Raw genomic sequence first — 12,745 nt, 5'->3', positions numbered from 1 at the left:
CGTTCGCCAATGTTTGCTCTCCAGTCCTGTTTCGCAGCTCTTCGCCATTGTCTGTCGTCGTGTTTGTCGCCAACTTGCCGTCTTCGAAGGTCAATGCTCTAGTCGTGGCTCACTGTAATAATGTAATGACATTGTTATTCGTTTTTTTGCTCTGTTCATAAGGGTTATTGATTTTTGAATTATTCTTGAATGATTTGTGTTTTCAATTTTTCATTCATTGATTAATTGATTGTTGATTAGCTCTTACTGCTGTTTGTGATTATTCATTGTAAATATGCTACTTTCTTTCTGTTCTTTGTAATTTTGTGGCTTAATTGTGATTAGATTATGCTGTTTGTGATTATTTCATCCTACATTATTGTTAGTTAGCTGGTTTTAATTTTGTTCCTGGGGTTTGAGTTTCTTCTCCAAACTCACCGGTTGCCTTCTCTACCTCTCTCTTAGTCTAGAGATTCTGTCTCCACTGGTTTTTTATTACTATTTTATTTTAATTAACAAGATTGAAATGGATGTATTATAATTGCTTGAGGTGTGTGATATATTTGATTAATGTGAATGAAGAATACTAGGTTGATTTGAATTTAATTAAATCATGGATAAGAGCATGTTAGCTAGTTTGGAATCACTTCTAAAAGGTGGCACTGGCAGAATCAACAGGTTTGGACCAAAAGCAAATAAACAAATAGTTCATAAATCAAGGGAAGAGGCACTGGAAACCTTTGAAGACATGCAGTTCATGGTGATGGATGGCCTTCATGCTCATCAGAAAGTAGCCTTCTATATGGATCCTCATTACTTGCCTGATCCTCACTACCGTCTAGCTCCATGATCAACACCTCTTAATTAACTGTAAGCTAAGCTATCACCTTCTTTATATTTTTAACCTCTTAATTAGGGTTTCTTTGTTATTATGTCGTGTAAACCCCGCAAAAATTGGTAAATAATTAGTTAATAAATTGAATTTTAATTATGAAATCTCAAAATGCAAAACTAATATCAAAATAGGATAGAGCTCATCGAAACAAGAATTTTGATATCAATTTCGAAAATTTGGCCCAAAATCGGACGGAAGGGCCGAACCGGTTCAACTGGGCCCAAACTAGGCCCGTGGGTCCAACCGGACCCATAATTAAAAAGAAGAAGCAGCTTCTTTTCCTCCATTTGCATCCAATGAAGCCAACAGAATTGGAGGAAAGGGAGAGAAGCTCTCAAACCCTAACCCTTTGATCCACCATAACTCCTCCGTCTGGGCTCCGATCGCCTCACCATTCGCGGCCACGCACTCAGTGCGTCGAGCTCTACCTTTCTATCCGAACAATTTCACTGGTAAGCCTCCTATTAGGTTCAGAATCCCTATCCCTCTTTCTTTGGTAAACTTGAAAACCTATGGTGAATCTTGTCCAATTCTTGTGTTCTAGGTTCAAGTTAGCTTCCGGGACTTGTGGGCTCAAGCTATTGAGCATATGGGTATGGTAAGAACACCCTAAACCTAGCTCCATCTTGTATTTGTAATAGAAAACTGAATTGAAACATATATATATGTATTAGGTGTAGGTTAAGTGGGTGTTTATACATTGGAATTGAATTGGGATTACTTGGAGGTTTGTTGGTGACCAAGGCTTGTTTTGGGGCTGTTTGATTGAGCTTGGAGGGGCTGTAATTTTGATTTGTGAGGCTGCCTTGGGTGAACTAAGTGATCGGCCAAGGTATGGTTTAAGTTTCGCACGTTTAATATTTACGGTGTTGTGAAAATTTAGGTTAGAGGAACCCTAGGATAAGTTGAATTTGTTAATGGCATTTAATGAGTAGCTTTGCATTGTTGTTGGTATAATTGTTGATGAACATAAATTAGAATTATGAGGTATTGAGGTTATTAATTTCATGCTTTTGAATTTGCTTATAATGGGTTATGTTGATGTTGATATTGATGGATTATGGTTGGTGATTGTTAATAAATAGTTGTTATGTCAAGTTGATGGATTAATGTGTATGAAGGGTTGATTTATGTTAATGGCATTTAATTGGTATATATTGATGGAAGGTTGATAAATATATGATGAAAGTTGGTATAGGTGAAGAATTGATATGAACAAATGAAGGGTTATTGATGTATGAGGTAAAAGTGGATGATTATTGATGATCAAGGTTGGTTGAGTTGATTAAAGCTTATATTGGCAATAGTTGTTGATGAATTGAGTTGAGATGGAATTACAATGCAAGTTTAAATGGTAGGAAACTTAATTTGGTGAAAATGAGATTTTGTTGAAAGTGGTTAAAACCAAATTTTGATGAACTTTGAACGTCCATAATATTCTCCTCAAATTTTGGATTGAATTGTGGTTTGTTGTAAGTAAAATATGGTTTTAAGGGCTTTAGATTGATATCAATTTTGTGAAAAATAGAATTTCGTAGAGAAATTTATGGACGTTGCAAGTTTGGTGTATAAAGCTGTGTTGCAGGGTGGCAAAAATTGGTTGCAGTATGCTTTTGGGCATTCTGCCAATTTTTTTCAAAAACACGCCATCCACGCATACGCGTGGTGCACGCGTACACGTGGCATGAAATTTTGGCGATGCATGCGCGAGAGGCATGCGTACACGTGTGTGCATATTCACGCGTATGCATGACTCACGCGTACGCATGACTCACGCGTACACGTGACTTGATGTACGCTCCACGCGTGCGCGTGGCCTACGCCTACGCATGGATGCTGCCTGCTGCAAAAACTGGTTTTGGCTGTTTTTAAACCAATTTTTCACTTCTAAACCTCCATTTTCTTCCCTTTAAGGCTTAAGGTATGGTTCTAGGTCCAGTAGATAAAAGAAGCTAGGAAAACAAGATAACTTGAAGGTGAAGAAAGTTGTAAACGGTGGCTTTTCTAAAGGAAATAAGAATGTTAATGAAGTTTAAAGTTAAGGCTTGATATTTGATGATGTATTGATGATAATTGCCATGGCTTATGAATAATGATATATGAGATACGAGTTTCCCTGGGTAAAAACCATGGCTCACCACCACGTGTTCCAGGTTGAATCTCGACACTCTGTTGACCTTACGTCGTAAGGGTGACTGGGCACATATAAATTCCCGGGTATAGATAGCCCTCATTGAGTGATTATATGATGAATGAATGTGAACTCTATGCATAGACTCTTGGGGATGTGCGATAGGGGACAGTCTAAGGTTTTCGGACTTGTCGGGTTGGCTGGATAACCGACAGATGGGCCCCATCAGCCGTAGGACAGGCATGCATCATATGCATTTGTTTGTTTTGATTGCTATGCATTTTCTGGGTTTGCCTAATTGATGTATATCCTCTGCTATCTGTTATACTTGCTATTTGTACTATCTGCTCATTACTTGTGCGTGAACTTGTTTGGCTGCTTGTTTCTGTTGCGTTCTGAATGATGGAGGGATGGAGGAAACGGAGAAAATGGTTTGATGTTAGGTTAACATTGAACTTGAGTAAGTTAGGTAGAATTAGAATACCTACCCCTGTTTATGGCTTCTGGTTAGTACTTAAGTTGGATAACTGAATAATGGAGTTCTAGGATTGCCTGTGGCATTCTCAGGACCTTATTTATTATACACGTGGTACTTTTACCATACTGAAAACCTCCGGTTCTCATTCCATATTGTATTATTGTTTTTCAGATGCAGGTCAAGAGGCTCCTTGCTAGGCGTCTGGATCCTGGAAAGCGGAGTAGTCCTTGGGTGTATTTTGGTTTCGGTTTGTATATATGTATATATATGTGTAGTTTACTCTCCAAGTAACTTATGTACGCTGCTCCTCTTAGAGGTTGAGGGAGAGATAGGAGTTTACTTTGGTATTTTGGTGTATTTTGGGGACACTTATGTATGTTTATATGTATATATGTATCCTTTGGCCAGCCTTAGCTTCACAGGCTGAGTCAGGGGCTAGTTATGCTGTTTCCTTGGCTTTCCTTTATCCTTTTGCTTATTTTTATCATGTTCCTATTAGGTTTTTTAGCACGCAAGTAATGCTTTCTTTTGAGCGTTGCGCTTTTAATTTTGCGATTTTTGCTTACCCGCTTTGTTTCAAGGATCCTAGTATATTATCTTCTTCTCTATTATTTATTTATTTTGCTGTTTAGAGGTCCGTAACACCACACTACCTCTGTTCTACGACTTAAGTGTAAAACTCTGAGTGGTAGGGTGTTACATTATGATGTCAGAGTAGTTCGTTCCTATAGAGCCTGAGGACGGACTGATTGTGCTTTTGGTGCATTCTCTGTGTATGTGTTTATGTGCTATTAGGATATCTAACTGATATACGTGGCATAAACGTTCATGAGCATGCATTTGGGACTTAAAGCACTGAACTTGAGATATTGAGACTGATCAACTTGATATCACTTGTTTGGTGTGTATAGGGACCTGATGTATACTCGTGGACGCGGACGCAGGCGAGGTAGAAGCCGAATAGGAAATGCTATACCTGAAGCATCAGGGAATATTCCTGATCCTATAGACTTCATTGCTGTATTGGGCAATATGGCAGCAGTTATGCAAGCAACAACTGAAGCCCTGGGAAACCAAATTAATAATGGTGATAATGGTCCGATGACGCTCTCTTCCTTCTTGAAGGTTCACCCTCCAACTTTCAGAGGGACCTCGAATCCGACTAATGCTGATAACTGGATATAGGCCATTGAGCGAGCACTACAGGCTCATCAGGTTCTGGATGAGCAGTGGGTTGAGTTTAGAACCTACCAGTTGCATGGTGAAGCTCAGCACTGGTGGCAGGTAATGAGGCGCATTTTGCAGCCTGATGGGATTGTGATCTCTTGGGAGTTATTTCGAGAGGAATTTTATAAGAAATACTTCCCCACCTTAGTCAGAAATGCCAAAGAGCTCGAACTGCTTCAACTTAAATAGGGCCAAATGACTATTACTGAGTACACCAGTAAGTTTGAGAAATTGTGCCGCTTCTCACGCATCTGTCAAGGAGCTCCTGAGGACTTTGCTGAGTAGAAGTGTATAAAGTATGAAAGAGGCCTTAGGAGTGACATTCAGAGCTCTGTGGTGCCTATGCAGATTCGGGTGTTTTCTGAGCTGGTAAATAGGAGTAGGGTGGCGGAGGATTGTGTCAGAAGGGCTGCAGCAGGAAAAAGGGAGTCTGAAGGTACCTTTCTAGAGGACCACAGGGAGAAACTTTGTACCTAGAGATAGATAGTTCAAGCGTGGTGGCTTTGTCCCTCAGAACAATCAGGGGCAAGGTAGCTCCAGAAGGCCTAATACCAGTGCTAATCAGGGAAGGAGACAAGGAAAGCAGCCACAGCAGGATATGAGTTGCCACAGATGTGTGAAGTATCATTCAGGACCATACAGGTTTGGGACTAGAGTCTGTTACTCCTGTGGCCAGCTGGGACACTTGGCTAGTAGTTGCCCAGAGAAGAAGAGGTATAAGACAGGCAGAGTGCAGCAACCAGGAAGAGTATACACTACTTCTTCAGTAGGCACTGAAGGGTCAGAGACATTGATCAGAGGTAATTATGAGATGGCAGGTAAAACTTTGAATGCTTTGTTTGATTCTGGAGCTTCACATACTTTTATTGCATTTGAGAAGGCTGATGAGCTAGGATTGAAAATAGTAGTACTGGGGTATGATTTAAAGGTATATAATGCTACCCACGAGGCTATGGTGACTAGGTTAGGGTGCCCCCAAGTTCCTTTCCAAGTACAAGGGCGTGATTTCATGCATAACTTAATTTGTTTGCTGATGACTGGTCTTGATCTCATTCTGGGATTGGACTAGTTATCCAAGAACCGTGTTCTACTAGATTGCTCGGCGAAAACAGTGTATTTCATGCCTGAAGGCACTGAGGGGCCGGTTGTAGTGAATAACTACTACTTGAATTCCATGATGGTGAACTGTTCTGGTGCTAAATGTCAAGGGATGTTGTTGTTAGCTGCGGGTGTTTCGGGTGATGATCAGAACTTAGAACAAATCCCAGTTGTGTGTGAGTTTTCGGAGGTGTTCTCTGATGATATTGATGAATTTCCACCAAAACGGGAAGTAGAGTTTGCTATTGATTTAGTACCTGGGGCCGGACCAATCTCGAGTGCTCCTTACATGATGTCGCCTCTAGAAATGGCAGAATTGAAGTCTCAAATGGAGGATCTGTTGGGTAAGAAGTTTATCCGACTAAGTGTATCTCCGTGGGGTGCACCAGTATTACTGGTGAAGAAGAAAGATGGAACCATGCGCTTATGTGTTGACTATAAGCAGCTGAATAAGATTACAGTGAAGAATAAATACCCGTTGCCAAGGATTGACGACCTGATGGACCAATTACAGGGAGCCAGCGTGTTCTCAAAGATTGATCTGCGATTCGGATACCACCAGATAAGGGTCAGAGATGAGGATATCCCTAAAACTGCCTTCAGAATACGATATGGCTACTATGAATATACCATGATATCCTTCGGACTAACTAATGCTCTAGCGATATTCATGGATTACATGAACATAATTTTCCATCCATATCTGGATAAGTTTGTTGTTGTGTTTATTGACGACATTCTTATCTATTCTAAGACCGAGAATGAGCATGCTGAACACTTGCGGACAGTGCTACAAATTCTGAAGGATAGGAAGTTGTATGCCAAGCTATCCAAGTGCGAGTTTTGGAAGTCTGAGGTGAAATTTCTTGGTCATGTGGTGAGTAAGCAAAGAATAGCAGTGGATCCTGCTAAGGTGGAGGCGGTGATGAATTGGGAGTGGCCAACTTCAGTGATGGAAATCAGGAGTTTCTTAGGCATGGTGGGTTACTATCGAAGGTTCATTAAAGGGTTTTCACAACTCGCTTTGCCCTTGACTAAGCTGACTAGGAAGGATGTTCCTTTTGTATGGACTCCCGAGTGTGAGGAGAGTTTCCTTGCCTTAAAGCAGAGATTGACTACTGCCCCTGTATTAGTGTTGCCTGAGCCGAGAGAACCATTCGAGGTATACTGTGATGCATCCTTGAAAGGTTTAGGATGCGTGTTGATGCAGCACCATAAGGTTGTAGCTTATGCCTCATGTCAGTTAAGGCCACATGAAAGAAACTACGTACCCAACTCATGATTTGGAACTTGCAGCCATTGTCTTTGCCTTGAAGATTTAGAGGCATTATCTCTATGGAGTGAAATTTCAAGTCTTCTCAGACCATAAGATTCTGAAGTACCTGTTTGAGCAAAAAGAATTGAATATGCGTCAGAGGAGGTGGATGGAATTCCTGAAGGATTATGACTTCGAGCTAAACTACCATCCAGGAAAGGTGAATGTAGTGGCGGATGCCTTGAGTAGGAAATCCCTATGTGCTACTTGGATGATGCTAAGAGAGGAAGAATTGTTGAGAGCCTTACAAGGATTGAAACTGGGGATCAGAGAGGAGTTTGGGACTTTATGCCTAAGCCAGCTACAGATCTCAAGCGACTTCAAGGCTGAACTGATAAAGGCTCATCAGAACGACCAAGAATTGTATAAGATTTTGCCGACGATTGAGAAAGGCAAGCAATGGAGAGTGTCAGAAGATAAAGATGGGTTGTGGAGGTTCAAGGGTTGGATAATTGTGCCAGATGTCGGAGATTTGTGACAGAGCATATTGGAGGAAGCTCAAAAGAGCGGATTCTCCATTCATCCTGGAAGCATCAAGATGTACCAAGACTTAAAGACGATGTTCTGGTGGCCAGGAATGAAAAATGATGTGGCGTTACATGTTTCTAAATGCCTAACTTGTCAGAAAGTTAAGATTCAACACCAACGGCCAGCAGGAACCCTTCAACCTTTGGAGATTCCACAGTGGAAATGAAAGAGCATTGCTATGGATTTTGTAGGGCAAAAAACCATATTGAGCCAAAGCAAGAATCTTGTAACCAAAATGCGCCAAATCCAATTTCGTTTCAGCAATGAGCCAAAGTGTATTTTAATATAATTCGAACCAAGCTGGTTCGAATTGCACTCCTTCATAATTCGAACCAACGTGGTTCGATTTAGTGTTGAACGTTTTTGAATAATTCGAACCAATAAGGTTCGAACTTCTCTCATACATAATTCGAACCAGGGTGGTTCGAATTATGCTTTGAACTCGATTCCATGTAATTCGAACCAGGCTGGTTCGAATTACTCCTAGTGCACTCCTTCATAATTCGAACCAGGCTGGTTCGAATTAGGTGTGATTTGACTATATAAGGAGTTCGAATCACCCTCATTCGAACCATTCTCCCTCCCCCCTACCCCACAAAATCTCAGAGAAAACGACCCAGATTCTCTCCGAGGAAGATCTGAACGGACTACTCTGCTGATGGGGGACGATCCGGCACGGTTATATCGGTTGGATGGAGTCGCTCATATAGCCGGGGTCATCAACGACGAGGTTAGTACGGAAATATTTTTGATTCAAGCGTTAGTTGTGCCTTAGTGGTTTTGTATCTTGGTTAGACGGTACTTTATGTTAGTGGTTTATGTAGGTGGTTTAGGTGAGGGGATTATGTAGGTGGTTTATGATAGTGGTTTAAGCTAGCGGTATAAGTTAGTGGTTTATGTTAGTGGTTTAGGGTGGTGGTTTAGGGTAGTGGTTTTTGTTAGTGGTTTAAGTCAGTGGTTTTTGGTAGTGGTTTATGTTGGTGGTTTATGTTAGCGGTTTTTGTTAGCGGTTTTTGCAAGCGGTTTTTATATGTGGTTTAGGGTAGTTGTTTAATGCTAGGTGGTTTAAGTAAGCCGGTTTATTGAATTTGTTTCTTGTTAATGGCTCTCGTTAATTGTGGTATATGCTAGCGGTTTAGTTGTGTGGTTTAGGGTTTGTTTTCCAGTTAGTTATCTTTCATGTAATGTTATGCTGTTTAATTTAGCAAAATGGTTAATGTAAACCGGTTTATGTGAACCGGTTTACTGTAAAACCTGTGTAGTTATATATCTCAGTATGCGGTTCTTTTCATGCGCAGCCCGAGCGATGCATTAGGAGCATGAGGCGGCAGCAGGGCATGCGTCTTGATGACAGATACGTTCCATACTTGCAGATGGCAGGGCTATACCATCTTGCAAGGCTGAACGACCGGTGGTTCCGGGTAGACGAGGCGCTCGTCAGTGCATTCGTGGAGAGATGGCGTCCCGAGACGCACACTTTTCATATGCCGTTCGGAGAGTGCACGATCACACTCCAGGACGTGGCATACCAGCTGGGTTTGCCAGTCGATGGCCGTTACGTGAGCGGGTGCCTGTCAGAGTTCCATATATACATCGATGGCGGCCGTCCACCCTGGGTCTGGTTCCAGGAGTTGCTAGGAGTTATACCTCCTCCCAGTCAGGTTCAGAAGTACGCAGTGAACTGCAGCTGGTTTCAGGAGACCATTGGTGAGTGCCCTGAGGATGCAGATGATGACACTGTTCGCCGATATGTCCGTGCGTACATCATGATGTTGCTGGGCACGCAGCTGTTTGCGGACAAGTCTGGCAACCGGATTCACATTAGATGGCTTTCATATGTAGCGAGGCTGGAGGAGCTGGGTACGTACAGCTGGGGTTCGGCAGCACTGGCCTGGTTGTACCGGTGCATGTGCAGAGTGGCAAACAGACATGTTGTGAAGTTAGCGGGCCCGCTTCAGCTACTGCAGTCTTGGATCTTTTGGCGGTTTCCTCAGTTTAGGCCTGCAGGATATGAGACTTTCAGCTGGCCGTTGGCGTCGAGGTACTATACTGGGCCTATTCTTTTTCAATATGACTTACAGAATTGCGTGTATGTTAATACTCTATTGCATAATGTAAACACAGATATTAGTATATGTAACTCATGTGTATGGTGCAGATGGGCAGGTTACAACCCTTCCGGTAACGAGAAGGGTCCGAGAGTGCAGACGTGGAGGCTTAGGATAGACCGGTTACAGTCCAGGGAGGTTAGTATGCTAATTAATAACTGATGCTCTTTTAGTTAAATATTTTACACTTGGGTCGTACAGTTGCCCTGATAAGGGTGGGTTCGTTCTGCAGTTTATATGGATGCCGTACAGTAGCCCCGACGTACTTCAGGTGTTGCATCCGGAGGTTTTGGAGCCTCGGCACATGGCGGTGTGGCGCTCTGTGACCGCGCTGATCTACTTTGCTGTCATAGAGTGGCATCAGATAGATCGTGTTCTTCCTCAGTTTGGAGGGGTACAGGCCCCTCCGCGTCCCGCCTTGAACATCGACTTTCTGATGTCCAAGGACAGGAGAGGCGGCGATCGATGGTTCCCCTCTTCCATGCGGAAGTGGCATGCATACTGGGACGCTCGTCAGGACAGTGTATTGAGGTTTGACGTTGTTGCCGACCCTGGACCGTCTCATCAGTTCCTTCAGTGGTGGAGTCAGCATGGGAAGAGGTTCTTGGCCCCGGACACTCAGCTGGGGGATCCGAGATCAGTTCCTATACCAGTTGAGTCCTCACAGCGGGGTCCGGGGCGAGTGCCTGACATGGATCCTCCGGATGACGTGCCTGATAGGCGCAGGGTTGAGAGGAGGATGGGTGTAGGGACACGGAGGAGCCAGCGTCAGTGGAGGTGGCCGGATCATAGGGCGAGGAGGGGTGCTGACCATGGGGACGACGATGACGACCAGCCTGGCCACGTTGGAGGAGGCACACACGATGGAGGTACTAGTACACACGATGGCGGTCATGGAGGTGAGTGGTATGGCACAGGGCTCGGTGACGGGGCTGACACTGGTGACGCTGGACCTGGATTGGGCCCTCTTGGAGATTACTTCGTTGGTGTGCCAGCGGATGATCAGGCTGAGCAGGGTGGTACACCTTGGCGCATATCAGGATCACAGTGGGCAGACTTTGTTGGGTCAGACTCGCTTGTTGGGGACTTCGGGAGTCCACGCTTCCTAGATGAGATCACCGCCATCATGCAGGGTGACGTCACCCCCCGCAGAGCTGGCCAGACCTCAGGGATCCAGGCCCCCTTAGATGTTGATCTGAACGAGCCTCCATCCTCATCCGCTGGTCAGCAGTTTCGTCTTGGAGGTACCCCTACATCCGCCTTCACCGCTGCATCAGAGTCTATCGCAGGATCGTCGGCAGCCCCGTTGCGTGTTGCGCCACCAGTACAGCCTGCTCCGCAGGAGGAGGAGGATGAGATAGAGGATGAGGAGCCGCTTGTCCGTCGAGGTCAGAGGGCACGGGTAGCACGTCGCTGTGGTACTGGTTCGCATCTGTTTAGATGAGTCACATTTCATGTATTTTGTTTCCTCTATTTCAGTCATGTATGATAGTTAGGTGTACTTTTCTTGTTATGTAGTGCTCTGTTTATGTATGTTGTTCGTAACTTGTGTTCGAGGACGTTGACTATTTGTATTAAATGATACATGACAAGATATAATGATTTCGTTTAGTTATTAAAATGAGGATCAACGAGTCCTGTAGCATTACTTGTAATGAAAGACAACATATTCATTACTACTCGCAAATACCAAAGTACAATGCATTAATCTCAACAAGTTACATACGTGGTCAAGCAATGCATCTAACAAGACAACTTAAATGTAAATAACACTAAGAATAACATCATGGAAGCTAATTTCGCCCTGTCTGAGACGATCCTACTACCTGTGGGCATCTACGTCTAGTGTGTCCGGGTTGGCGACAAAGGCCACACCGTTTTGGCCTGTTTGGATCTGCCTCATCCATATTTGTCTGTATCCTTGTGGATCTAGGCCTCCCCTCTCTCGCACGCCTTCTGTTTGGGTCCGGAATCACGGTGGGCCCATCGTAGGGTGGCCAGAAGCCCTCCGGGATTAGAGGTGTGAATCCCATCCGATAGACATTGAACACCGAGCTAATCTGATAGACGCTATGAACATAGGAGCTCCAGCTCACACGTGCGTAGGCACAGCATGCAAGTGCGTGCTGACACGGGAAATGAAGCGCCTGAAAGTACCCACAGTCACATGTCCGGGAGGCAAGCGATACTCGGTAAGTACCCAATGAGAAAGTACCAGTCGGAGTGGTCTCCGCTACGGTGAACTCGGAGTTATCACGGTCATACAACGTCACCGTGAAGCACCTGGCCGTCTTCAAGTTGGCCTCAATACACTTCACCAAATGCTGACTGAACTGCTGTCCGGTGCCCATCTGGGCCTCAGCCTCTCGCCCCTTGCGAACAAAGAGTTCGGCCAGCCTACCATATGTTGCCTTCACCAGGGATGCTACAGGAAGATTTCTTACACCCTTGAGGATTGAGTTCACACACTCGGAGATATTCGTCATCATGTGACCGAATCTCCTCCCCTCATCGCGATGCTGCGTCCACAAGGAGTAATTAATACGGTTCGCCCACTCACACATCGCCGGGTCTTCAGACCGCAGTATATCAAACCAGTAATCAAACTCAACCTCAGTCTTCGCGTACGCTGCATTCACGAGAAGCCTCCTAGCGTCTTTGCCCTTGAAGGTAAGGGCGAAATTAGCCGCTACGTGTCGTATGCAGAATGCACGGTACGCAGATGGCGGTAACCAACCTCCGTCCGGGGCCTCAAGCGCAGACTTGATGCCGTTGTGCCTATCCGATATAACCAGCAGCCCGGGCTGCGGGGTCACGTGCTGCCGAAGGTGCGAGAGAAAGAATGTCCAGGACTCCGCATTCTCACCCTCTACTAGTGCGAATGCGACAGGTAGAATGTTGGAGTTCCCGTCCTGTGCAATCGCAATGAGCAACGTTCCCCCATACTTACCATATAGATGTGTGCCGTCAATGCTGACTAGCGGCT

General features: G+C 44.4%; 1 protein-coding gene across 1 annotated transcript; it reads right to left on the bottom strand.

Annotated features, from left to right (window-relative positions):
• Positions 1–11,552: 11,552 nt before the first annotated feature.
• On the bottom strand, positions 11,553–12,110 carry LOC148546428 (uncharacterized). The gene has a single exon (XM_088499209.1). The coding sequence runs from the start codon at positions 12,108–12,110 to the stop codon at positions 11,553–11,555; it is 558 nt and encodes a 185-aa protein (XP_088355335.1).
• Positions 12,111–12,745: the final 635 nt, after the last annotated feature.

Source organism: Arachis ipaensis, chromosome B9 (assembly GCF_059453495.1).
Source record: "Arachis ipaensis isolate K30076 ecotype BB chromosome B9, ASM5945349v1, whole genome shotgun sequence".
NCBI classification, from domain to species: Eukaryota; Viridiplantae; Streptophyta; class Magnoliopsida; order Fabales; family Fabaceae; genus Arachis; species Arachis ipaensis.
Note: the sequence above shows the minus strand (reverse complement) of the source record. Positions and strands in the feature narration are given on the sequence as shown.

Excerpts from the sequence above, each read along its gene's own strand:
- LOC148546428 (XM_088499209.1), bottom strand. The coding sequence starts at position 12,110 with ATGGGCACCGGACAGCAGTTCAGTCAGCATTTGGTGAAGTGTATTGAG.